The sequence below is a fragment of the Trachinotus anak genome, unplaced genomic scaffold (assembly GCF_046630095.1).
Source record: "Trachinotus anak isolate AG129_WGS33_773 ecotype Australia unplaced genomic scaffold, CSIRO_AGI_Tana_v1 ptg000007l, whole genome shotgun sequence".
NCBI classification, from domain to species: Eukaryota; Metazoa; Chordata; class Actinopteri; order Carangiformes; family Carangidae; genus Trachinotus; species Trachinotus anak.
Genome location: NW_027273858.1, coordinates 16,361,523 through 16,388,445, shown reverse-complemented (window position 1 = coordinate 16,388,445; position 26,923 = coordinate 16,361,523). Strand labels below are relative to the sequence as shown.

The following is a 26,923-nucleotide window of genomic DNA, read 5'->3' as shown; positions in this document are numbered from 1 at the left end:
CAGCAAAGTGCATCCTCCATACTTCTTTTGATTCTTGTTACTCATCTCTTTTCAGGTATTTTGGAGGGTCCCTAAAAAGTGATGTTTTATGAATCCATTAGCTTTGCTTACTTGGCATGAAAAATATTTATCACTGTGAATCATTTCTGTGTTTTAAATACTTGTTGTAATTGTAAGTTAGGTTGTAAGGCACATTAGTTAGGCACATTGCCCAGCTTTATTTCCATGTAATTTCTCTCCTCATTAAATCTTATACACATTCTCTCTCTCTCGCTGTACAACCCACCTCACCAACTTTTCCATCACCTCCAGCTCCCCAACCAAAAAAGTTAAAGCTACCATGGCGACAGGGGCAAATGTACCCTGGTGTCAGGGATCCGGCCCCATGGTGTTAAATTACAGCAAAACCCTTACCAATCTCCACCGTCCATCTGCTGTGGGCCTTCTGTGTCTAAAGTTGAAAGTCTTTGGCAAGCAGTTGGCAAAGTGACTGGGCCGTACTGTCATGGTGATCATTTGGTGGGAGAGAGGAAGGGAACAGGTCGGTAAATGATTGCCGGGGGGGTGGGGTGGGGGGCAGAAAAGATAGTTATCGTCTTTCTCTCTGTATCTTTTTCTTTCTCTCCCTCTCTCTCTCTCTTTCTCTCTCTCTCTCTCTCTCTCTATCTCTCACTCTCTCTCCTTGCCTGTCTGCCGTCATGGCGAGAGGGGCTTGGCCATAGAAGCAGAGGCAGTATTAGCTCCCAGGCTGAGCCTGGCTCCTGTCACTGCCTCGATAGCTGTCACGCTAACACCCCCACCACTATCATTGGAGCACTTATGGGCCTGTCAGTCACCTGGGAGAGAGGGAGCAAGGGAGGGAGAGAGGCGTCAAGGGGGAAGAGTGTGCCGAGGGAGATATGTAGAGGAGAGTGGAGACAGTGGAGACGGAGGCGGAGCCCAGGTTGCAGAGAGGAGAGTGAGGTAAAGACAGAAGGAAAAAGGGAAAGATAAAGGAGAAAGAGGAGGAGGAGGGAGGGATGGGTTAGAATGCAAAAAGAGTGAGTGGAGTGAGAGTTGAGTGGCATTAAATGATGAGGTCATGGAGACACGATGGATGAAAGAGGTTAATATGGGAAGCTGACTGGAGTCACAAGTATTTAGTGTCCTACTCTCTGCTCATTGAGCAGGATGTGCTTCAGTGCACTTGACAACAAAGTGAGGGCCATTTGGACATTAAAAAGAAACATCGATTCACCATCCAGGACAATGTGGTGGAGGCTCTCGGTGAAATTACGGGCTTGAGCTAAACAGCATGGTGTAATTTTTAGAAGGGGGGAAAAAAAACACATTGATAGCTGCAGCCGTTGTTCCATCTGTGAGAGGCTGCATAGATAAGCATCAACACACACAGACGCACACACGTATCCATCAATGCATTTGATGTAGAAGGCATAGATATTCTCTAACACACTCAAATGTGCACACATATATCCACATTACAGCCAAAAAAGGAGCAGATCAGTATTAACCAACACATATTTTGACCCATTTGCCTTTGTATGTAGCCTCACACATATACACTAATACAAATACAAATGCAAAAACACATATTTTTCAACACATATTAGCATAGTCCCTCTTATGCACATTTTCAAATTCATAAGTCACAGCCAAATTCATAAAAGCATGAGCTCTACAAACACAAGCACAAGCCTACATAAAAAGGTTGGTATCAGGGCATCACTAAATCACAGTGACCGGCATTGTGGTTGACAGAGCAGGCTGCAGACATGTTTGGCCCTTCAACTGACTGCAGAGCCACTGAAGTGAAACTCTATTACAACAGCCTCTCCAGTTGCGATCCATCAGCGCCAACACAACACCCTGTGTGTAAGCGCCAGTACAAGTGTGCACATGCGCACGCATGTGTTTACAAAGACGGATTGTGTTAATGTGGCATTTCATAAAGTACAAGATTCCCGAAAGTGTTGTTCTTTATGTGGCATTTGTTTGACACCCCTTTTATCTGCAAAACATATGACAACAGTTGTTACTGCTTTTAAGGGAGCGGTGGGTCATGTGGGTGAGGAAAATGTATCAGTTCCCCCATCAGATTAAATCCAGTCAACACCTCTGGAGAGTGAAGCGTGGCTTGCATGTTTTATCATAAAGTCATAAAGTCATAGGCAGCTGTTGGAGTGAGAAATTTAGGAAACTGAGCAACACTCAGTCAAGACAGATTGTTTTATGCAGCTATTCGGGTGCATCATGCCGGCAAATACAGTGTTGTTAACCTCACATGAGAACACATACACAAAAATACAATTGTATGCAGGGGAGAAATATAACAGTTACATAAACATGAAATAGAAAGAAACATATCTGTTACTTTGATGTACTGAACATGTCCCAGTCAGGAATTTCTGGTTGTCACAAAATCATAATTTAGTTTTGCTCATTACAAACTAAGTCACAGCACTTTTTCGCTGGCATATTGTGCCTGTGGTAACTAACAGTACAGCATAAACTTTCCTCACTTGAGTTTTCACAATAGCATTTGAAAAAGGCAGCAACACCTAATCACACACTTAACAGGGCAACAACTTGATTTAAGAGTTTAGCACTTTTTCCCCTCATGAAAATACATTTGCAAATTATTCCCAAAAGAGCATAAAAGAAAATTAACAGGTGAAGCAAAGAAAAAAAAAGACACAAAATGGGATGAAAAGCAAAAGTGATGGACAACAGAGGCTGAATGTGCTATAAACCTTTATAGGAAAGTAAACTGATTTTGACAATTAACCTTTTTTTCACTGTCTTTTCTGTACAGGCTACAGATGGAGATGCAGGCACATTTGGGATTGTGCGTTACTACTTCAGTGACGAGCCAGACCAGTAAGATACAGTTACAGAGACATACTCAAAAAGTCCGCACAAACATACAGCCACATTAATATTTCATGTATTTAGCCACTTGTGAACGATTGTACTGCAGTGTTTGTGCAACACAGCCTCGCTAGAGACAGCTGAGCTACAACGATATCTGGCACTGTTCCCTACATCTGCTCTCTTCAGACCACAAACATAAAGAAGCACATACAAAGGAAAACATACACTCACATTAAACATGTTTTTATTGCATTTAACTAGAATGATAAGATTCTGAACAGTCATCATTTGATGCATTGTAATGTGCCTTTTATTAAACCTCTAAAAGAAACCATTAGCTGTTCAGTACAAGTCATTACTAATAAAAGAGATACAAAAAAAACTCTACAGTAGACCAGATACAGATACACACACTTTTATCTGATGTCTGAACAATGATAATATTTTTCCTCTTATAACATTAAATATTAATAAATTGTTATAATGTGTGTACATACAAACTTAGGTACCTTATTAACATGAGAAGAAGATGTTGTTAAAAATCCTCCTCAAACTTTTTTGAGGTTACCTGTCTCCAACTTCTTTTTTTTTTCCCCCTCCAGGTTTTCATTGGATGATGAGACGGGCTGGGTCATTCTGCGGGCCAGTCTGGACTATGAGTTGATGCGGCGCTTCACGCTGACTGTGCTGGCGAGGGACGGTGGCGGTGAGGAGACGACAGGGAGGATCCGTGTGAATGTGTTGGATGTCAATGACAATGCACCGCTCTTCCAGAAGGAGGCGTACGTGGGCTCTCTGAGAGAGAACGAGCAGGCTGTCCAGCCGGTGGCACGAGTCAGGGTGAGACGTGATTGAAATCACACGTATGGTTATAGTTATAGAATAAATTATTGATTTAAGATTAAATTATTCCTGTTCTTGACAGTAACAGAGGAACAGAGGAAAAAGGAAGAAAGAGGAGGGCAGGAAAACCAAAGCTCCCCTCGTCTGACTTCCTTTTTCGTCTGTTTTACTATAATCATGCAGTTATGTGCTTGTGTGAAGAACAAGTTGCCCCGGTGTGTTGGTCATCAGTCACTGCCACACAAAAGGCAGAGGTACACAAGCCCAATGGTAACTAATGGCTCAGCATTTCCTTTGATTGAGCTCTGGAGAGAAATGCTACTATGTACCTTGTGGCAGTGGGTGCAGCAGTGACTTACCCTGCCCCAGTGCACTGTGGTAGCTCGTGCTTACATTGTGGGAGTTGAGCTGAGGACCAGGCTCAACGCTTGGCTCCCTGTGTTTGATTAGTCTGAGCTAACTTTAAATGCTGCTGATATTACAGCAGTTGCACAATTCTGTGTGTCAGCGATATGCCCTGGAACCTACTATACACATGCACACAAACATGCACACTCACACACACACCTACATACACAAGAACACACACACCTTCACACACTACTGCTCCGGAAAACAGGCAGAGAAGGAGGAAAGAGGAAAAAGACTGAAATAGATAGAAGGAGAGGATGTGTTGAGAGACAAAGCAAAGAGAGGCTTTTCAGCTGTTTGCTTCTTTCTTTCTCCAAACAATGCCTGTGAGGTTTGTGCCTCCTACTACAGTACTTGTTCTTTCTTACAGCTAAACCTTTTTTTCATTTTCTCCACACTTCTTATCCCTTACTTCCTTTGCCGCTTATCTGTTTGATTTGCTGCCCGCAAACTCTTCTTACCGTTGAGTGGTAAATGACGATCTAATATGAAAGTATTTGAAATGTCACATAGGAAGAAGAAAAACACAACTTACTGGATTGTGGGAGAAGAAAGGTGTTGCTTACTCAACATTTTGGCATGAAATCAAAGAGTAGACATATGCGTGTTACGGAGAGATATAAGTGAATGTTTCTGACAACCTGTCCAGTCTCTAATGATGCCAGCGAGGCCCAGCAGACTCTCCTCACAGCCGGAGGACTCATGTTTAAGTTCCTGCCAACTCAAGAATAATGAGGGGGTGTCATCATTGTTGTTGTGGATTAGCCCTGGAAAGTATGGTTTCATCTGTCCTCTGCCTGCTTGGCTTGTCTTGGCTCGGTTGGTGTTCATCCAGTATTGACGCCTGCGTCACTAATAGCCAGAATCAGCCTTAATCTGTCCAATAATATGCCATCACTGACTGACATCTTCCTGGCTGAACACATGCACAGACACACACCCACCCATGCTGTGGAAACATACATATATAAATATTAGCGCCGTCTACCGCAGCATCTGTCCTGTCACCCTGTATGTTTTCTTGTGCCACTCACTCAAAACTTCCTCTCTCTGTGGACTTTTTACTGTCACTGAGGCATATACTAAAGGCACTGCCGTCCTCCACTCTCCCACCCTGTCTGCCCACCCACAGGCTACAGATGAGGATTCTCCTCCCAACAACATCCTGACATACACCATCACTTCAGCCTCAGTCTTCCTCAATTTCTTCAGCATCATCATGGTGGAGGGCTACGCAGGTACACTCACCCCCAGCCGTAATCTTTGATATGGTTGATTAGTCCAGTTGCAGTATGGATGTTGAAACTAGCATTTTAAGTTATAGAATAGTTTCTACACCTGTTTACACTTGTGTCATTTTTGGTTGTTGTTTGCTATTTGACCTAAAACTTAACTAAGCTGTGATGTTGCTGTAGATCACAAACAAGACACATACAGCACAAAACCCCACCTTTCTCCACCTATGTCCTTCCCCCCACCAGTGATCAGTGTGACCAGGCCTCTGGACTATGAGCAGGTTCCCAAAGGGATGATCTACTTGACAGTAATGGCCAAAGATGGAGGAAACCCAGCCCTCAACAGCACTGTCACTGTCACAGTGGAAGTGATTGTAAGTACAACCCTGCAACATACACACAGACACACACCTTAGTACTTAGTACTTTTATTCATGGTCACATCTGGATCACACAAGTAGATTTGTCTGTTTATCATGGCAGTCTCTCTAAACCTCTACATTCATATTCAAGCTGTGAGAGAACATTTTCTACAAACTGGTACTTTGTAACTTAGAAAAATCTCCAGACTGTGGTCAGATGAAGAGCCCACCTTAATAGCAAAACACACACACATCTTATGTTCTTATTAACAACACACCTGTGGTGTGGTAGGTGTAAAGTTTAAAAACACATTAAAATCCTTCTTGCAGAGTTTGAGGACAGAACATACAACCTAGGCCTGTTTATAGCTTATCCCAGATGAAAAGATGTATGAAATGATGAGCCTACTGTCATGTCTTGCCAAATACATTGATGAGTGCATATAGCAACAATTCAGAAACCTTGCTTTATCTATAAAATGATGAAGTTCATATTGATTGCAGAGGAAAATATATTTTCCCTGTTCCAATGTTGTTCTTGCTCATATTGTTACAAATCCACTAGTAGATGTTATTTGTCACTGACATGGATCAGCGAGTTGGATAAATGTTCTCAGAAACAACAGATCAGACCTCAGCCAGTCCAGTGTAACTCCATTTCTTACCCAGAGGTCAGTGAGGCCAGGGCAGTGTCACCAATTCCCAAAACCAGCAGAGCATATGTCCCGTTTTCATTTATTATTATTATTCAACATGTTCAGCTGTTGAGCTTTTTAGCATTATACATACGTGCACATATTTTATACATACACAGTCTGTTACATATTTTTTGCTACACACTATTACCAGTATGCCAGTGGCCCTCAACCAAGCACAGTGCAGATGTAGCTGAATTCACAGTCAGTCATTAGATGAAACCTTTCATAACTGCATCTTGCACAGTTGACACTATTGCAGTGACGAAATCTGTCCACAGACCTAAACACCTGCCAATAACCGCCTCTGTGGTAGCTCCCACTGAGTTAGGTGTCTCCGATCATCACACACACACACACACACACACACACACACACACACACACACGCTCAAAAGGTGAAAATATTCCCAGCAGCACTGTTGTACTAGTAATAAGTATAAAAAAAACGAATAAGCAAACAGCAGAGTGGCAACTCATACAGTGCAGGATGCAAATTGATCCCTTTATACTCACCTCCAGCTTGGTTTTTAATGGAGTCTTCATTTATACCGCTATATGTTGTAGCTTTCTGTTGTCCTATTTTTATTTACATTTATTGTCAATAATAATCAAGCTACCAAATTTGTAAACAGTTCTATAGAGGATTCTTGTCCTCACTGCCATTGTTAGTGCTTCTCTGTAAAAATCCTTTGAGCCTTCCCAAATTACAAAACTGTTGTTTGTTTTTTGCTTCCAGAAAGGTGCTTAAAAAGTTTTTTTTTAAACTTGTTTGTTGATAACTCTTTTCCTCTTAGCTGAAAATCTGTTTAATTTACACTTTTTGTAAATCCTCAAGCTTGGATGCTTTTTCAGAAAGTATTTAATGACTTTCTTGGTGCCGGGGCAGACACACCCTGTGACAAAATCCTTACAGTCTCCCCACGTTCAAAGGCACGATCTCAAGACTTAAAGAAATCTTTTCATTTCAGTTCCCTTCAGATGTGACTCTGAAAAACTTTGGGGTCTGAGACTTATGCCCCAGAGAAACTTCTGGAGCTGTTACATCATATGTTCTGAATAAAGACTAAGCTGTCTTTCATTTCTCTAAATGCTGATCCAGTGTATGACAGGTGTCAGCCAGCTCATGTTGGATTGTTTCACATGTGTCAACTTCATATATTGGGTTTCATTATTCTATATTATTATGAGTACGTTTTGATGCATGTCTGACTGCAGCTTTGTTTGCATTTTTATCACAGACTGTGCAGCTATCTGAGCTTCCAGTTCAGTTGCTTTTGTCAGTCTTATCGCTAAATGTCTTATTTTAAGGCAGTGGAAAAAGTCAAAGCCATCTGCGCGCTCGCACACACACACACACACACACACACACACACACACACACAGTGGTTCAGAGATAGTTTAACATATTAAAGGCTCAATACTCTGCTACAAGATATCTGCTGTTTCTGTTGCATGTTTCTCTGCAGCCTGATTGCATTCAATTTGATTTCTCGTCTGTAAATCTTAGGTGTGCGTGTGTATTTTCCCATGTGTAAAAGAACATGTCATGATGTCATGCACTGATAGTCGTACATGGATGGTTTAATTTGTTACTTACAGTACGTAGCAGTTTTTCATATTCATGTCCAAATTATCATTAATACATGAATAATACAAATATGACATATGCCAACAAGTTCATAACTAGTTACATAATATGTTTTCATACAACAGTGGATGTTTTTGTGCATATAATGAGGAATTGAAACTATCTTTTGGTACATGTTCAACTACAACTTTTTTGTTGTCCTACAATACTACAACAGTATGTAGTCATGTATCTTATATCTATCATTATTAGTGATAACACACTTCACTACAATGCATGGTTGCTTTTGAATCCCTTTTGATTATTGAGAGATCTAATTTTATGATGTTAGTCATTAGTCAAGTCTTGCCCTCACACTCACTCACAACAGATCATAATTTTTGTTGTTTGTGTTTCTGTTACACTGGGAGAATCTTACTCTGCAGTTTTGAGAGGGTCCTGATGGAATAATCTAAACTTTCTATAACGTAAACAGACTGTATAACCAATTTGTCCACATGTCAGATGTTATCCTTTAAATAATTTTATCAGTTTTTTTGTTTTTCTGTGTTTCTGTTTTTCTGATCTAGCTGAGCTAAGATTCTATAAATACAGCAGTAAAAGTATAATGAGCAACCAGAGCTCATAAACAATATCTCTACTGGCTCCTAAGCTCATTTCCCCTGATAGACATCCATTATACATGGAACTCTTTAGTCATAAAAGAGGAAATGACAGAGTAGAATAGATGAATCCAGCTGGAATATTCTTTGATATGCAAGGACAGAAAGCATATCTATATACATTCTACATGAGGGAGAAATACTGTGTAAAACAATGAAGAGATCTATGCAGGAATGCAAAAACCAACGGGGAGAAATGTGCACAATTCTGTATTCCCTCTATGTCTCTGTATGTCTCTCTCTCTCTGTCCTCTACAGTGTCATGACTCACACCACAGGGGTTTATCAGTCACTGGCAGCATCACACACACACAATGCTTTGCACCAGTGTAACACAGAACCCAGATAGATAATGGTGCCAGTGACTGTTGTTTAAGTGTTAACATTTCTCAGCAGCTCAAGCAGTGGGGAGCCTCTCTGCAAATAGCCACACAACTGGATGCGTTGGTGTGAAATAGAGTCTAATTCAATGAGTGGGAGGTTGTGAGAAATATAAATGCTCTGGGGAAGTCCACAAGGCAGTGGCTGCTGTTCCATGTTATAGACATTCATTGGCTGTCAACTTACAGGTCTTGATCACCCTTTGTTAGAGGTAATTCCATTAATAACAATGTTTGGATTGATTTCCTAGTCTATTATTCAGCTTTTGCATGATTCAGGTAGTCTATGGAAGTTAGTTTTAGCCAATTGCATTTACTGTTTTATCAACTGACTAGCTATCGTCTGCTGTTTAAAACATTGTGTGCTCCTCACTGCCTTAATTCCCACATATGTTAATATCGGTGCTAATGTGTGATGACAGCTTTAAACCCTTTTTAGTTCTGTTTTTTAAGCATCATTTGCATTTTCACATTGTTTAGCTCATTGATTTGAGCTGTTGTTGATGTTTATACCTCCTCCAGGATGAAAATGACAACCCACCAGAGTTCAGCAAACCGTCCTACATCGTCAAAATCCCAGAGAACATTATTGCTGGTGAGTCAATTTATACATTTGGGGTTACAGTTTATTTGCTAGAATGCATTTTCTGGTCTGTACAACCAACACAGCACTTAAACACTCCAAACAGCTCACAGTGTGTAGCACACACAGTCTCCTCTTACTTGAATTGCCTTACTATTAGCATATTCACCAATAGCTCTGCTTTCTTGGGGGCATATTTTTATGTTTTATCTTATTTGCTTCCTCTGGCCTCTACTGTCTTATTTGTTGTGATTTTGCATAATGTTTTAAAATGCTCAGTAAGAATGCAGGATGTTGACTATTCAAGGCAAAATCACTGGCTGCTATATTCATTCTCATGCATGCATTCAGAAGACTCTTTTATCCCAGACAATAGATTAGTTTCTGTCGCTACAGGGAAATGAGATATTTGACCGCCCCTTTCTCTCTCTGAGCTCCAGCAGACAGACACTGGACACTTTTTGTGTTTCGCACCCGATTTTTGAAGGAGCACATAGCTCGGGCCAGGGCTGAGGTTTAGAGGACTATGGCTAAAGTGCTTGGCTGAGCCCAGCTGAGCTGGGGGCCTAAGGCTTGGGCTACAAGGCTGAGCTCAGGGCGAGCCCTGCGGCTCTGGCTAGCCTCTCATCTCCCTGCCTGCCTGGGTATTGATCAGGACTGTGCCAAGTATGGGCTGTGCCAAACAAGCTGATAATCCACTAATCCATAAACCCACTCACTGCCATGCCATCAGTTGAGCTGTGGATGGGGGCGGTGAAGAAATTAGCTCTGTGAATGCCATTTCAGTCTGTCTCTGCAGCTTGTCTCTGTCTGTCTTTCCTCTTTACTAGACTTCACATATTTTCTCCATGACTCTGTCTCTGAGTTCCTTATTTTCCCTTCTTTCTCCCACTCTCTGAGTTGTAACTTTCTTTCTATGTCACTCCCTTCATCCCTCCCTCTCCTCCACAGGGGCAACTGTGCTGCTTGTGAATGCTACTGATTTGGACGCCTCCCGGGAGTTTGGCCAGGCCTCACTCATCTACTCCCTGGAGGGCTCCTCTCAGTTCCGTCTCAACTCTCGCTCAGGTAGGTGTGTGTGTGTGTGTGTGTGTGTGTGTGTGTGTGTGTGTGTGTGTGTGTGTGTGTGTGTGTGTGTGTGCGTGTCTGCATGTATGCATGATGTCAAAGTGTGTGTATTTTACCCCTTTTTTATTCTTGTAATTGAGACAGACAGCAATATTTGATTTAATTTTCTATTTTGAATTTGAATTGAAATCATTTTGCTTTCATAATTTCCTTGAAAACGAAAATGTTAAGCATCTCTGTCTATTCAGATCTGTGGCTGAAATACCTTTTTTCTGTTCTCTGTTCCTTTGCTTATATGCACATTATGGCCTGATTGAGCTTATATTGTGTTCCCTACCACTCATTCTGGAGACTTTAAAGAGCTGTTTGTAAATCTGAGTTGATTCATTCTGACTTTCAATTCATCCTGACATGAGAAGCTGGTTTGTAATGGCACCTGCCCATCATTTATGTGTCCTGGTGGGTTCATCTTTTTTTACATGTTTTTGATCTGATTCCATGTGTGTTTCAGGAGAGATCACCACCACAGCCCTGCTGGACCGAGAACTGAAGTCAGAGTACATCCTGATCGTCAGAGCTGTGGATGGAGGGGTGGGCCCTCAGCAGAAGACAGGCATTGCCACGGTAACAACTTTGTAGCTGTCATTCATATGATTGTACCTACAGCTCACAGAAAACAGAAATTACTAATCTTATCCTTTTGGGTATATATTATATTATATTATATTTTGTTGTACGTGCTATGTATCTTGTACTATGACTTTTTGTTTTGATCCAAGTTCTTTTATACCGATTGGCCTTAATTTCCCTCTCTCCCACTTTGATTAGGTGAACATTACCATCCTGGACATCAATGACAACGCACCTGTGTGGAAGGATGAGCCATACCATGCAAACGTAGTGGAAATGAGCCCAATAAACACCGATGTTATTTCTGTGAGTGCACGTAGCCCAACTTGGGGAACTTTACCTGGTTGATTAGCCTACAGTTAATTAAATGGCCATGTGAACAACACAAATGAACATACTGGAATAATAATTCTAGCGTTTGATGTTCATTTCGGGTATGATGGGTGGTGTCTGAAGCATTAGGAATCAACTTATGTTGGCATCTACTTTTTGTACTCAAATATAGAGAGAAGCCAAGTATCCTCGAGTGGTGGTTTGTCAGTTTTGATTTATTGATTTTAGGCTGTGGTTTAATTTGCAAACTTGAATCAGGCAAAAGGTGTCGCTTTTAATAAATAATACTTGGTTTCAGAGCAGAGTGATCAAAGAGTCGGGATCATTTTCAGATCATCAAGATCATTAAAGGTATACTGTACATGAAAACATGTTGACAGGTGTATCTGTGTGTATACTCCTCGACTATTGATGGACAAACAGTCATTACTGTGTAGGTTATCACAAAGTAAGCACCCTAACACTACCCCAAACTCTCTCATTGTCCTGCTGGTGTCTTTGGCAATGTGTTGTTGTTAATTAAGTCCTGATTGTCCATTAATTAAAGAGGCGTCAGTGAGTGTAATTAAGGGAGTCCGATTGCTAATTAAAATGTAGCCTGCAGTCATACGCATAGGAAATTATTCCGCTGCGAGGCATAGAAGGAAGGGAGAACCCATCTTGTGGAGCAAGAGATTGGAATGGAGAAATGGTGAGGAAAGAGAAATGAAAGATACAAGTGTTGTGCTTCTAAAATGCTGCTACATTTTCCACTTATTCGTGTTCTCTTGTAGCCATTCCTCAGTTGAGTTCATTCATGGTGCATCCAGTGATGCGATGCATACTGTATGTGACTCTCTGCGCTCAGTGGACAGACACTGTTGCCCCTATGACCATTTTTCAATAAAACAGACCACCCAGGCTTACAGTCCTGTAATTGGCCCCAGTGTAGCCCTGGCCCAGCCAGTGTTTCCATGGTGACAAGAGGCCACATGCTGAGTCCTCCTGGAGGTGTCCAGTGAGCCGATGAATTTGGTAGCTGTGCCCAGTGCAAGGATCAGTCCAGTCAAATATCAGAGCACCCCACCAAAACCACTGCAGCCTTTTAAATTCAGCACCTAGAGACACACACACACACACACACACACACACAGTGAGCATTCTATAATATCTCGTTTCAAGATAATATTCACTTTTTTGCCAATCTGCTGTCAGTCCACAGCTACAGTTCTATAGACTGGGCTAATATATTTTCTCACTCCTTTTTAATGTGCTCTGCTCAGGCCATAATTGATTCGTTCAACTGGCACTCCCCCACATCTTATATCACCTACCTTTGTCTGTGCAGTTGCTAATCAATGGGCCTCTGAGATGCCAACCTACTATGTCCCCTTAATAATTAAATACTTGGAAGACCTTTGTTCCTCTAATGACCAATTAACCAGTTTCCAGCGTTTTTAGTCAGCACACTGAATAATTGATCAGCTCTTTAAAAATCAGCCAGTGTTTTAGTCGGGCTCCCGGCTTCACGCATTCATCACCCATTGCCACTTTGTGTCAGAAAAGAGACGTTACCATTTTTCTTTTAGCTGACTGATGTTAGAGCAGTTGCAAAGGGTTGCATGTGTAAAGATGTTCTGGCGGTGAGGGTGAGGTGTTCTCATTACTATTACTATTATTATAATAACTGTTTATCTCTTTCCTTATTCATTTCCTCATTCTTCCTCTCTTTTCTCTGTTTCTATCTTAAATCCTCCCTGTCCCCTTCTTGTTGATCCACTTTCATTAGGCCATATACTGTAACTTGAGGATTCTTGTACAGTATGTGGTTAAGCTAGTGGTGGGAAAGTTACCTCTTGTTGTGTTCATTCCAAAGAAAATATTGAGAAAAGTTTTCCTGTCTCTCCACTTTCCAGGTGTTGGCAGTGGACCCTGACAATGGGGAAAATGGGACAGTGGTGTACAGTATAAATCCAGAAAACCCTTTCTACACCATCAACAGCAGCACAGGGAAGATCCGCACCAGTGGGATAACCCTGGACAGGGAAAGCTCCAACCCCAGGGACACAGTACTCATGAGAACCATTATCATCTCAGCTGTCGACCGTGAGTAGTCTGTATATATGTGGTGGGATGTCTGTGTCAGTTTTGTCTCAGTCATGAAACACCAAAACATCTGTAAGCAAGCGCAAATTGCATTATATCATTCTCAGTAGAGATTACCCTCTTTCTCCAAGCCTTATTCCTCAGGTTTTATGTTGACCATGAAACTTTTTACAGTGGCTAATAAACTCCTCTGACCGTGAGATGTGGGGTGTGTGTGTGTGTGTGTGTATGTGTGTGTGTGTGTGTGTATATTTTTGTATTTATATGTCCCTCTGACGCCCCCTGTAGGTGGTACGCCTCCACTACGTGCATCAGCAAGCACCACAGTATTTGTCAACCTGCTGGATCTCAATGACAATGACCCAACCTTTCTCAACCTGCCTTTTGTGGCTGAGGTGCCAGAGGGACTGCCCATTGGATCCTCGGTTTTTAGGGTAAAACATAAGAATATATTCTTTTTTTTTATTTCAGGGGAACAGTTATAGCATGGTACAGACCCTGCATTTATTATTTATTACCAAACCTTCCAGTGAGACTTCTAAATATAAGAGATGAAGTTGAACTATAATTGATAACAGACAAGAAAACTTTCGTTTAGCCAGTATTAATTAATATAGCATATGTATAGTCCATCAAGTAGTTTTAAAGGAAAACTGGCCATGAACGATTTTCTGATGTGACGTTCCTCCTCCAGGTCCAGGTGGAGGACCCAGATGAAGATAAGAACGGGTTGATAACAATGGCATTGCAGATGGGTATGCCTCGCCTCGACTTCTACCTGAACACCACCACTGGCATTCTCACCTCCACAGCAGTCCTGGATCGTGAGCAGATTGGACAGTACCATTTGAGGATTATAGCCTATGATGCAGGAAGGTTTCCTCGCACGTCCACTTCAACCCTCACTGTCACAGGTGAGAGTCTGTTGCTGATGATGACAAATTGGGTTTGATTTCCCTTTTGCTCTCTCTGAAATTACCGCACATATGAAACTGCCAAGCCACGGTATGACTGGATTCTGGGTGACGTGAGGGGTTACTTCAATATGGCAGGTATTTAACCACTGACTGCTGAGGAATCTGATGAGAAGGATGCTACCACCTGCTGGTGGTTTTTGGGAAATAAGAAAATACTGAAAGAGAGAATTGATTTGACAGTTGTTTACATAATAAAATAGGAATGGAAAAACTGAAGGTTTTCAGGTGTTTCTTAAATGAATCAGATGAGTCAGATGCATCAAAATATTTTGAACTGTTTCAGACATCAGCTTCATGTCTCTTAACTTCACATGGAGGTCAGAGGTCAACAGTAGAACAGCACTTCCAGAACAAGTTCAGCATAAACATCAGAAAGGCAGATGTTTTACTAGATCACAAATCCTTTTGATAGTAATTTTTCTACTCACTGCACCACCCTGCTACCCTACTTGTCCTCATGTACATCTATTCATGTGTCCTCATGTCTCCCTGTCTGTGTGTTTGTGTGTGTGCGTCAGTTCTGGATGTAAATGATGAGACGCCCACCTTCAACCCTCGTGTGTACAATGTTTCCCTGAAGGAGAGTGTCCCTAGAGACCACATTGTATCGCGCCTCAGCTGCTCTGACAACGACGCTGGCCTCAACGCCGAGCTTAGCTACTTCATCACAGGTCAGAGGTCACAGTGGGAGCTGTTTTGTGTGTTTGTGGGCTACAGTGTTGAACGGTTATGGGGACTATGTGCACGTTCAGTAACTTTGTCCATCCATCCATCTCCGTGTGAATTTGTGTATAAGGTAAGCTCCTCTTGCATGCATGCATTGTGGCTGTACTGTATGTGTGTGAGTAGGTATTTTTACTAATATACTTTCATTCATTTGGAAGTATGTTTGTGTTTTGTATTTTCAGATGGTAATCAGGATGGTAAATTCAGCGTGGGCTTCAGAGACGGAGTTGTTCGGACAGTGGTTGGCCTAGACAGAGAGACCCAGGCAGCATACTCTCTGGTCGTAGAAGCTATTGGTGTGTGATGAATACATATATACTTTTGATAATGATAAAAAAAAAAAAACTGTACCATCTTTTATCATTGCCATTTTTACATAGCCTTTGTTTGTATTTGTTATAATAGAGCTTGTTTTCTTACTTGTTATGTTTGTCATCTTCAAAGCAGCTCATTTCTACTTGTGTATGACAATGATGAAAAAAAAGCAATGCCTGCACATCTGCAGTGATTTCAGGCTATTGCTCAACTGCCTTTGTTCCTGTTTGAAAAAAAAGAACAAAAACTCTGAGGTTTCCTGTTTTGGAAACCATTGAGTCAGAGTGGCTTATCTGCTAAGGGGGCCAGAGAAACAAGAGAGGGGAGAAGAGGTAGAGATAATGTAAAACTGTACAAGAACAGAATTACACATATTGTCCTAATTCACAAGCAGCCGAAAATGAAGTTTTGATGAGCCAACAATGTTCCAGTCTTATGTCTTTACAGTGAGCTATTTTTGGTTTCCTCTCTGTTCTCAGAAGATTAATGGATCGTTTAATTATCGTGTTGTAATTATACACTTCAGATTTTAAACTTTTTTATTCTTGGCTTTAGCCTGTGGTACATGAAATGAAAACCATGTATATTTTGGTTTTCCTGGCATCAACCTGAATGATTGCAACTGATGTGTTTGTGGATGTGTCTGTGTTTCTGCACGTAGACAATGGTCCAGCGGGCAGCAGGAGGACAGGTACAGCCACTGTATTTGTCGAGGTGCAGGATGTTAATGACAACAGACCCATCTTCCTCCAAAACAGCTATGAGACCAGCATACTGGAGAGTGTGCCCCGAGGAACCAGCATCCTCCAGGTAGAAAACATACACAATGTTATACACATCTAATATACTGTACTTTCACCAGTTAAACCTAAATGTCAGTTTAATTCTTTGCGCAACAATTACAAAACACAGTATCTGGTACAGAGTGGTCTCTTTTTGGCTCAGGTTGCATTTGTCTTGTCAGTATTGATAACACATCATGTTTCGAGACCTGCATGAAATCACAGTATAAAATAACTCATCGTTTTTGTCTTAATTCCCATGAACTACCAGATGGATGGGCTTTAGAGCATCAGAACAATTAACAGTTTGATGTAAAGGAACAAGAACTTGTCTCTGGACTTTGAATGTGATTGGTGAAAACTAAAAACTATGTTTGAAAATACCATATAACTTTAACTGAATTGCCATCATTTGAGGCTTAAGTTTGGGCCACTGTGCTGTGCTGTCCTTGGAAAAATGTGGATGTTATCAGACCAAATTTAATCGAGGCCAGAATGTGAGATTTGATGATGCATCAAATCCTTATTATAAGAATTGTAATTTAATTGAGTTGTTGTGGGATTAAATCACATTTACCTCCAGTGAATATAGTGCAAAATTGTGATTAAAAAAAAGACCGAATATGGCCAACAATGTTACTTGCTTCTCCATTGAAAAAATGTTCAGTCATAAAAATGTGTAAACCTGCTAGACTGGCTGTTTTGATTGCCTAATTTTTAAGATCTTTTTTGTAGAAAACCTCAAACACCATCCATGTATCTTAAAACAAATACAAAAAAATCTTTTCATGTACACTATTGTCACCCACACCTGATATTAGTGATGTTCGCAGCAACCATAAAATATACAGTGTATCACATTTTTGGGAGCAGTGAGTCAACCCTCAACCTGACATCGAGTCAGATCTCAGTGACATAGTCAAATAGACATGGCATAGTGAGGTGGGGCTCCATGCTGGCTTCTGACTGTGGGGTCTGTCCAGCCGGAGCCTGGGACACATGTGTGCTCTCACACTCGTGTGGCCTGCGATGTGGTGGTCGTCTGAAGGACAGGTTGTATGAACGCCGATATGAGCCCAGTCTCTTCCACACCTTGAGCTGGGGTTCACTGGATTGGCTTCGTCCACGGGTCAAGCTCTCCCCTGGGCTACAGCTTGCCTCAGAGTCCCCATCCTGATCAGAGCGCCGGCACACTGCCAGGAAGGCTGCTAACCCTGCCAGCAGCAGCGATAAGCCCAGCACCACCATGATGGTAAATTCTGGGTCATGGATATCTGAAGAATAGGATGGAGGCTGTGGGATGGTGGGAGAGATGGTGGTGGTGGTGGTCAGGTTGGACAGAGTGATGTTTTCTGTGTTGGGGGTAAAGGTGAAGTTGAAGCCTGGCTCAGTGGTGTTCATGTTGTCTTGGCCCTGGATGGAGAAAACAACATTATATTGGAGGACTATGTCAGGATGCTTCAGAGAGGCATGTGTGTGTGTTTGTTTGTTAGTGTGTGTGGGAGAGTGTGTGGTCAGCCTCTATCAAAGTGCCAGAGCAGCTCTCTTGATATGCCATGTTTTGGCTCACTAGTCAAGCCTAACCAAGCTGAGTAGGTTTATTTGGTGGCTTATTTTCACTTGATTGGGATCATACACTCAAGGGCTTACAATAAACACACGTACAACACACACACACAAATGTGCACAGAAATGCCTGCACACACATGCAGATGTGGTGAGTGTTTGGCATTTTCGGCAATTATGTAGCTATTACATCAAGGACTACAAAACAGTCAATGCTTGACAGGCTTTCTTCAGTGTAAAACAAATTAGGTTTATTAAAATGCCCCTTGTAAAATGCAAGGCACCCACCTCCTCTACCCCATTCTCCAATTATCCCCCCCATCCCCCTCATTCTGTGTGCCCCCATCTTCAGCATAGTAACATTTGTAAATGTCATTGTCCCTAATTCAGCGGAGACAAAGCATGGCTTATCGGTTTAAGAGAAACACAGTGGGACGTGAAATTATTTTTAAGACCAAATGCCAGCAAAGCTGTGAAAAGGCCAGTGGAGCAGGATGGCTCGTTAGAGAGTCAGTTCATTAGTCAGCGCCTCCAAGCACATACGCTGCTAGCACACACACACACCCACACAGCTATTCAAACACAAACTTTCTTTCTCACCCACACATACTGTAGGCTATACTGCACATATTGGTGATTAGGCACGCTGCTCTTAAGCTTGGCAGCTTAGCTGTAAGGTACTCTCCCTCTCTATCACCCCACATTGTTGCTCCTCCAGATCTGACTGCTCAGCGAGTTTTGAAACAATGAACTCATTTCTTAAGTTCTTCACAAGCACACTTTGTCTAACCTATTCACATTTGTAAAGTTTTACCAATTTTTCACTTGCAAATTTCTTTGTAGCACACTAGCAAATGCGTATTAGATTTTGTTGCCCTTTATTGCCTCATGATTAGTCTGTGATTGGTATTTTTCTTTGTGTTATCTACATAGTGGAAGAAAAAGTGGGAAAATTGGGAAACCAGTAGTAAGTCATAGATGTCAGATGCCCACCCTCTCTCCACTAGTAGTCATATCCACATCTCAAAATATGTCCTAATCATACTAATCTAAATGCATATGAAAGCCTCAACATACTCCCTTAGACAATGTGCAGTTACTCAAGCACATGTCAAGCAGCTCACATGTGGATTTTACTAGTTTCATTCCAACATGAGACTTCACAGCAGACATAGCATGTACTTAAGAGATGTTAACAATCTTACAACCTTAAGGTTTTAAAGAACTTAATCATATTTACCCCTAAAATGCTAAGCAAATAACATTTTTCTTCACATTGAACCCTCTGTAATTTGGAATAAAACCCTTCAAAAATAGATACTCACACCCACACTTTAGACTCTTTAAAACAGCACCTTGTTTAGTCCCAGTTACTGAGGTCAGACCTGTTTCTTGGCTTCACACACTTGTTTTCCCCCCTTAAACTGCTACTTTCCCAGAGACAGAGGGGGAAATGCTGGGAAGGAAGAGGGGAACAAGGAGGAAAAGGGGGTAAAATGTGGGTGATGGCATCATGGTTGAAATATCTCACTATTGTTTTAATCCCAGGGAGCCAAAGACAATAGTGTGTTTTCTGAGCCATGCAGAGGCTTAGTGAATAATCTCTCAGTGCTTACACTCCACATTCTTACACTTACAACATCTGGCTCTGCAATGTACTTTTACACTTTATACACCCCCTTTTATGGCCTAAGTGGTGCAGTCCACTGTGTAATACCCTATTCATCACTCACCAATCTGAACCCCCCAGCTTCTTTTTTCTGCTGTCTCCCCCTCCCCTCTCCTCCCCTTTCTCCTCTGGTCTCCACATCTCTTTATAAAGCTAATGAGACTGAAGTTGGGCCCCTCTTCACAGACAGAACGAGAGAGAGCAAAGGAGGACACACAGGGCAAGAGAGAGAGAGAGAGACTGACAGAGTGTGTGTGTATTTGTGTTTGTGTGTACCTGAGTGCACCTACATGTTCTTAAGAGTTTTTTGTGTCTGTCTCTGTATGCAATTGAAAATGCACTTTGTAGGCACCTCCACAGGTTTTGACACATCCACAGAGTGTGACATGAAGTCAGCCTCATCCAGTGCCAGCGGCTCTGTGCCACTCTGGATTCAGAAGTCAGTCTTATGACATGGGCCATTCACCAGCAGCCCAGCGTGCTCTACTATTAATCTGTGTACGCTGTGGAGCCGTGCTGTCTGTGCTTGGTTTGGGTTTTTGGCTGCTTCTGGCTATTTCCCTGTGACAGAGCAAGGGAGTGTCTCACTGCCAAGCCATGATGGGGTTGTTGTGGCAACAAGATACTGGGCACTAGTGGATGTGTGGTGAATGAGGAAGTACACTGATTTGTCCATACGTTTATAGAAACCATCAAATGAATAAAATTTTGTAAGAAATGTACTGTCTATTATGTAACTGTATAGGATAAAACACATAACAGCCAGCTGAACAACTGACTCACTGGTAACCAAAGCTGTCATAATGGCAGTTGTAATGACTCTTGCATATTTTGCCATCATCATTGTCAGACTGCCAAAAAAGACACTTTGTAATGGTACCAGTTGTAAAGAGACGTGAAAGGCGTTGCTGTTTCCCCATACTTAGCAGGATGGTTTGTGTGTACATATCATTGTGGCTTTGGTTGAGTTTGGTGTCCATGTGAAGTTATTTTTTCGAAGTGCAGAGTTTCTGCTTGTGTGTGTCCACACAGGTTCAAGCTACAGATGCAGACCAGGGGGAAAATGGTAGAGTTCTGTACAGGATCCTCACTGGTAAGAGCTACTGTCCATTGATTTTGGCCTTTACACATGGTCTTCTTGATCACAAATGACTGCACTGAAAGAACAGGCTCCAAACATGCACTACACTGAATCATTAAATTTATTTACATTGTTAATCCAGTTGTTCAAAATAGGTACAAACAAGATCTCCATGAACAAGTTTCCATAATGTGGCGAAATTATGCTGATGTGAAGATATGAAGATTCATCTTGTGTTCAATGCAATTTCTCGTGTAGAAGCAGTCACTGTGTATGAGTCAGATCCTGCCACAGCGAAAATACCAGTAATGACAGCTTCTTTAAACAAGTTAATTTGCATTCAAAGGAACTGCAATTATCTCAACCAACTGGCAGATGCCTCCAGCTAAATTATCTAAACCAAGTGACTAGATTAAATGCTAAAATGTGCATTTTTGTAAAAGTCCCTTAAACTGTCTCACTTTCCCCCTCTTCCCATTGTCTCTATCTGTGCATGCGCACATGCATGTGTGTGTGCTTGTGTGTGTGTGTTTGTGTGTGTGTGTGTGTGTGTGTGTGTGTTTGCGTGTGTGTGTGCGTGTGTGTGTGTTTGTGTGTGTGTGTGTGTGTGTGTGTGTGTGTGTGTGTTTGCGTGTGTGTGTGCGTGTGTGTGTGTGCGTGTCTCCTCTTGTTTGTGAATGGATGCATGCAGGGAACAGCAACAATCTGTTCAGCATAGACAGACAGACCGGGCTTGTGACAAGAGGCCTCAGGGCTCTGGACAGAGAGACCAGCAGCTCCCACGTCTTGGAAGTGGAGGCCTACAACAGTGACGAGGGCAGCATGAGGAGCTCTGTGAGGGTGAGGAACAAGTGGGCAGCTGGAGAAGATAAACACAACTAGTGGAGATGCTACATTGTGCAAGATTTTCACTTTTTTTACGCCTTATGTTGAAGTGGTTTTTTTAAATTATAGATCAAAAGATAAAAGATACATTTAAAAGCAAAATGGCAACCTTTTTTATGATGTATGCAGTCTAAAAATGTGGACTTCAGAGGATCCAGCCCCTTCCATGCGGCTAAGATTTGGATGATGTTTATTTCTGATTTCATGATGAATTCATAAAAATGACCAAGCACTTTTCCAAAGACTGCATTCCACAAAGCTAATATGTATAGTTGATGTACAGCTTCAAATATCATCCCCTGCAGGTGATCATATATGTGGATGATGCCAACGACGAGTTGCCTGTGTTTACCCAGCAACAATACAACCGTCTGGGCCTTAGGGAGACAGCTGGCATTGGCACCTCTGTGATTGTGGTGCGCGCCACCGACCCCGACACTGGTGAGTCTCATCCCAGATCAGTTAAATCATGAGAGCAGAGGAGGTGGAATTTAATGTGAGATTTTGTTGTGGACTCTTCAGTATCTCTTAAGTTTTATCTTTACAGCTCCTACAGAGAGACATTTAGTTAACTGTGGTTTTAAACATCTCACTTCTGCTCTGCTGGCACAAATCAGTTGTTTGCAGGTCACCAATCCTGACACTAGTGGGTGCCACTGAAAAGGGGCCTATCACATCTCTTAACCATATCAGTCATAGGCTTTGAAATGTACATTTAAATCTCTACTTCTGCTCCAGAGTTCAAACTTCCTCTATTCACTTCCCGTGGTGTGAAGTATTTCTTAGACACCATATGACGCATTTGGTGCTATGACATACATTTTCCAAAGCATTAGAGCCAGCCAGAAACAGATATAAACACAACACAGTCAACGGCAGAGGGTTGGAAACAGTGTTAGAGAAAACTCAGAATGAAGGAAGCTGTTTGTGTGTTGTAACTATGTACAACATAACAATGATACAAGGTTTTCAAATTATTTTCCCACTTACTACAACAATGTTGGGACACTGTGTAAAATGTAAATAAAAACAGAATGCAATGATTTTCAGATCATGTAAACCCATATTTAATTGAAAATAGAACAAGACAACATATCAAATGTTGAAATTGAGAAATTGTGTTGTTTTATGAAAAGAATATGCTCATTTTGAATTTGATGCTAGCAACACGTTTCCAAAAAGTTTGGACAGGGGCATGTTTACCACTGTGTTGCATCACTTCTTCTTCTAACATTACTAACATTAGTAAACGTTGGGAAACTGAGGAGATCAGTTGCTGGAGTTTTGAAAGTGACATGTTGTCCCATTCTTGCCTTAAACTGCTCAACACTTCAGGTCTCCTTTGTAGTATTTTTCATTTCATTTCAGCAATTCAACATTTGATATATTGTCTTTGTTCTATTTCCAGTTAAATATCGGTTTACATGATTTACAAATATCGTCTTCTGTTTTTATTTACATTTTAAACAGTGTTCCAACTTGTTTAGCAACAGGGTTGTATTTTAAACTTGTTGAAAATACAAGTTTGAAAGTTTTTATTTTACGCATGTCCCTGTTAACCCCCCTCTTCTTTCCGTTCAGGTGATGGTGGAGCTGTCGCTTACACCCTTGTTTCAGGCTCAGATCGCAAGTTCGAAGTGGACGTAAGCACTGGCCTGGTCACCACTGTGGACTACCTGGACTACGAGACCAAGACCACCTATCTAATGAACGTCTCAGCCACTGACCAGGCTCCGCCTTTCCACCAAGGTTTCTGCACTGTCTATGTCACGTTACTTAATGAGCTGGATGAGGCCGTGGCCTTCTTCTCCGCCGGTTATGAGGCTTCACTACGTGAGAACATCGCCACAGGGACGGAGGTGGTCCAGGTGCAGGCCCAGTCGGCCGACAACTTGAACCAGCTCACTTACCGCTTCGACCCTGATACGTCACCTGCAGCTCTGGCCCTCTTTAAGATAGACAGCGTCACGGTGAGTGAGGGAGCAGTTTTGTTCACTCCAAAGACTACACCCACCTTCTGTCAGATAGGTTTCATCCATTAACCTCAGTGTGATTCGATAATACCTCTTCCTCTGTGATTTAAGCTAGTGCTCTTGTTGCTGCATGACCGTGAGATGATCAAAGAGCTTGTTTGCTTTGAAGTCATCCGATTCCTTTGATAGATAAGAAATGGGGATTTTTTGTTGATTCCTATGACACTGGTTAGTCTTTCTCTTTCACCGTCCTTGCTCCCTTTCTGTCACATTGGGAAAATCTCTTTCTGGTGTGTAATCTTTTTTGAGGCGGGATACATGCTGCTGTGTTTGATGTTTCAGGGCCGTATCACAGTGACAGGCCTGCTGGACAGAGAGAAGGGAGATATGTACACCTTGACTGTTGTAGCTGATGATGGAGGACCTAAAAAGGACTCCACTGTGGTATGTCTATTCTTTGTGAATTTCATTCAATCCTTGCCTCTCTTTTATGCACCGTTTTGAATGCTTTACAGTAAATGTTGTATCTATTTTGTTATAGAAAACGTAATGCCATTCCTCTTTTATTCATTGCAACTCTCATTGGGACTGCAGAAGGTAAGACTTTATGTTCTTTTTATTTAAGGCTCAGAATATAAAGTACAACATGAAATGTATCCGGCTGCAGTATGAGAAGTGCTTATCTTTTATTCTTAGATAAAGTTAACTTGGTTTGATGAATCTCAAAGGTAAGTATCATTTTAGTGATCTGTGGAAGAGCCCACATTTGATCTTTCCTCTTAACAGGTTTCAATCACCATTCTGGATGAGAATGACAATAGTCCAGAGTTTGACATCACATCTGATACATCAGTGGACATCCCAGAAAACACACCCATGGGGAAAAAGGTGGCAGTGGTGCTCGGAAGGGACAAGGATGCCGGACTGAATGGACTGGTGAGAAAAAAGTGGACTCACACAGACACTGAAAAATCTCAAAAACTAAAATTACACATCCATATGTGTGCCACACATACTTTGTGTGTGAAGACAGGGATTTACAACACATTTTACCCTGTTTTGATTTGAAATCAACCCCTCTATACTGCTTTACAGCACTAAACCAAATCACTTTATGGCACAAAACAGAAAAATGTTCCTGCAGTGAAAATGGTGAAACATTTCAGTTTTTGTCCATAAGAAGAGGTAAAGCAAGATCACAGGCATCTGAACAGTGAATATGACAGATTTTAGAAGTTATGTTTCACATTTCATCCGTGTACCTCTTCATATTAGTCATGTGAGTATTATAAACTTTCACTTCAGCAGATTACAGCAAAGTAAGTCAGCAAAGCTTGCCTCAGTTTCACAACAGCTGACTCTGATTTTGAAATCTCAGGATAGTGGTCCACTTAAGTTCTTACACCTTGCTCACACTATTTTCTTATCTCACCCTTCCCAATAATGATGAATTAATTTGTTCTTGGCTGTGACGCTCCACGGGTCTCAGTTTTGCTCCCCATTGATTCTTTAGCATGTGCTGTGATTTATTCGAGATTTAGAATCTGCATAGCTAATTACAACTTTTAAACTATCACTACATTACAGATAACCTTATGATTAAAGTTTCTGACTGCACCTAAGCTGATGTTGTAATGTGATATTTTAATTCTTTCAGTCTCTCTCTCTCTCCCCCTTTCTCTTTGTCTCATTACTCTCTCTCAGGTCAATTTCACTTTGGTGGCAGGCAACATGGAGGATGTGTTCAAGATCAAGACAGTGAACCACACGCATGGGGAGGTTTATGTCAATGCCCCTCTGGACAGAGAGGCAGTAGACCGCTACCTACTGAAGGTCAGGCAGCAATTCACATGTAGTTATGACATCTTTCACTACACATCTCAATGGCACACACACACAACCACAATTCTTTCAAACCTCAGCACAAAGATTAACAAAGATTACATGTCAGACGTGTTTCATTCATTCAACTTTTTTTACATCATAGTCACGTGAGTATAAAGTAATGGTTTAGGTTTTGAACTGATATGATTGTACAAAAACATTATTAATTCCAGTATTTTTACAGAAAGGAAAGCACACTGCATCTTCCCTCCCAACACGAAATAATTCACAGATTTATTTCTAACCACGCACTAAGAAAGACGTGCACACACTTAATCTCACTTTGTCCCCTTGTGATACGCGTATATTGTTACAGGTGCGTGCTAGTGACAATGGCTCGCCTCCCAGACACACAGACCTCTCTCTCACCATCAACATCCTGGACGTCAATGACAATGCACCTGTTATTGAAAGCCAGAGGGGCTACAATGTCAGCATAAGTGAGGTAGGGATGCACTCTCACGTCCCACAGAGTATTTTTCCAGGTGTCATTCGACTTTGAACTTACATGTTCCTGTAGTTTTGTATATATCTAGAACTTGCCCTGAAGCTGAACAATGTCATAAATACTGGTAGTGTTGATTTTCAGTTTCCATCTTAATAATTAAATATTCACTCACAGATCTGTATTTGCTCTCCTGTAGGCAATCATTAATTGGGCGTGTTTATAATGTGAATTGCAGAATGTTGGAGGAGGTACGTCAGTCCTGCGTGTGATGGCTACTGACCGAGACATCGGTCCCAATGCCATGCTGTTTTACTACATAACTGCCGGTAACCAGGACCTGACCTTCCGCATGGACCGTGTGACAGGAGAGATGGTGACACGGCCAGCCCCTCCTGACCGAGAGCGCCAGCAAGAGTACCGACTCACTGTCACAGTGGAAGATGACGGGACGCCACCTCTGTCGGTAAGATGCAAAGAACTGCAACAGCAATAAGCAGTACATTGTAAAATCCAATTTAATCAGATCTAGTCATGATGACTTGAACTTGGCAAAGGGGTCATTTGGGGGATTTAACATCACATCTTACACAGAGCCCTTCTCTGGTACTGTTCAATCTTCAATCATACCTGAAAGATGTGCTCCCCCTAAGGATTCTGGTCTTCAGTTTACTGCGTCTTTATATACCAGGCTTAAGCCAAAGTACATTAGAAATCAGATATGAGACATGGTAAGGCTGACATGCTTTAAATAGATTGGTTGATCTTCTGTATGAGCTGATCAGCTGTGAAGGCACAGGAAACACCTTCATTTGTAAACAGGAAATCCACAAGTCTTATTTCCAAAAAGAGGAAGATGCAACTCGTTGCTT

General features: G+C 41.7%; 2 protein-coding genes across 5 annotated transcripts in view; one reads left to right on the top strand and one right to left on the bottom strand.

Annotated features, from left to right (window-relative positions):
• cdh23 (cadherin-related 23) overlaps window positions 1-26,923 on the top strand; it is a 166,265-nt gene that overhangs the window by 107,599 nt on the left and 31,743 nt on the right. Inside the window, exons 15-38 of one of the 4 annotated variants that reach the window (XM_071481036.1) lie at window positions 2,813-2,877; window positions 3,474-3,711; window positions 5,258-5,363; window positions 5,607-5,734; window positions 9,572-9,644; window positions 10,584-10,700; window positions 11,212-11,324; window positions 11,529-11,636; window positions 13,559-13,748; window positions 14,037-14,182; window positions 14,443-14,662; window positions 15,244-15,396; window positions 15,634-15,747; window positions 16,428-16,576; window positions 20,816-20,876; window positions 21,556-21,704; window positions 22,055-22,190; window positions 23,331-23,719; window positions 24,065-24,166; window positions 24,317-24,319; window positions 24,509-24,658; window positions 25,427-25,555; window positions 25,923-26,051; window positions 26,290-26,517. In XM_071481036.1, the coding sequence (XP_071337137.1) occupies window positions 2,813-2,877; window positions 3,474-3,711; window positions 5,258-5,363; window positions 5,607-5,734; window positions 9,572-9,644; window positions 10,584-10,700; window positions 11,212-11,324; window positions 11,529-11,636; window positions 13,559-13,748; window positions 14,037-14,182; window positions 14,443-14,662; window positions 15,244-15,396; window positions 15,634-15,747; window positions 16,428-16,576; window positions 20,816-20,876; window positions 21,556-21,704; window positions 22,055-22,190; window positions 23,331-23,719; window positions 24,065-24,166; window positions 24,317-24,319; window positions 24,509-24,658; window positions 25,427-25,555; window positions 25,923-26,051; window positions 26,290-26,517 (3,396 nt within the window). Of the gene's footprint in view, window positions 1-2,812; window positions 2,878-3,473; window positions 3,712-5,257; window positions 5,364-5,606; window positions 5,735-9,571; window positions 9,645-10,583; window positions 10,701-11,211; window positions 11,325-11,528; window positions 11,637-13,558; window positions 13,749-14,036; window positions 14,183-14,442; window positions 14,663-15,243; window positions 15,397-15,633; window positions 15,748-16,427; window positions 16,577-20,815; window positions 20,877-21,555; window positions 21,705-22,054; window positions 22,191-23,330; window positions 23,720-24,064; window positions 24,320-24,508; window positions 24,659-25,426; window positions 25,556-25,922; window positions 26,052-26,289; window positions 26,518-26,923 lie in introns of those variants that run through there. The other 3 variants (XM_071481035.1, XM_071481034.1, XM_071481033.1) reach the window with 3 other exon arrangements.
• LOC139623109 (uncharacterized protein C10orf105-like) lies at window positions 16,629-20,791 on the bottom strand. The gene is made up of 2 exons (XM_071481039.1): window positions 19,440-20,791; window positions 16,629-17,961 (listed from the first exon to the last, which is right to left on the bottom strand). Exon 2 carries the CDS (start codon window positions 17,947-17,949, stop codon window positions 17,449-17,451), a length of 501 nt encoding a protein of 166 aa, XP_071337140.1. The 5' UTR covers window positions 17,950-17,961; window positions 19,440-20,791; the 3' UTR covers window positions 16,629-17,448.

Excerpts from the sequence above, each read along its gene's own strand:
- LOC139623109 (XM_071481039.1), bottom strand. The coding sequence starts at position 17,949 with ATGAACACCACTGAGCCAGGCTTCAACTTCACCTTTACCCCCAACACA.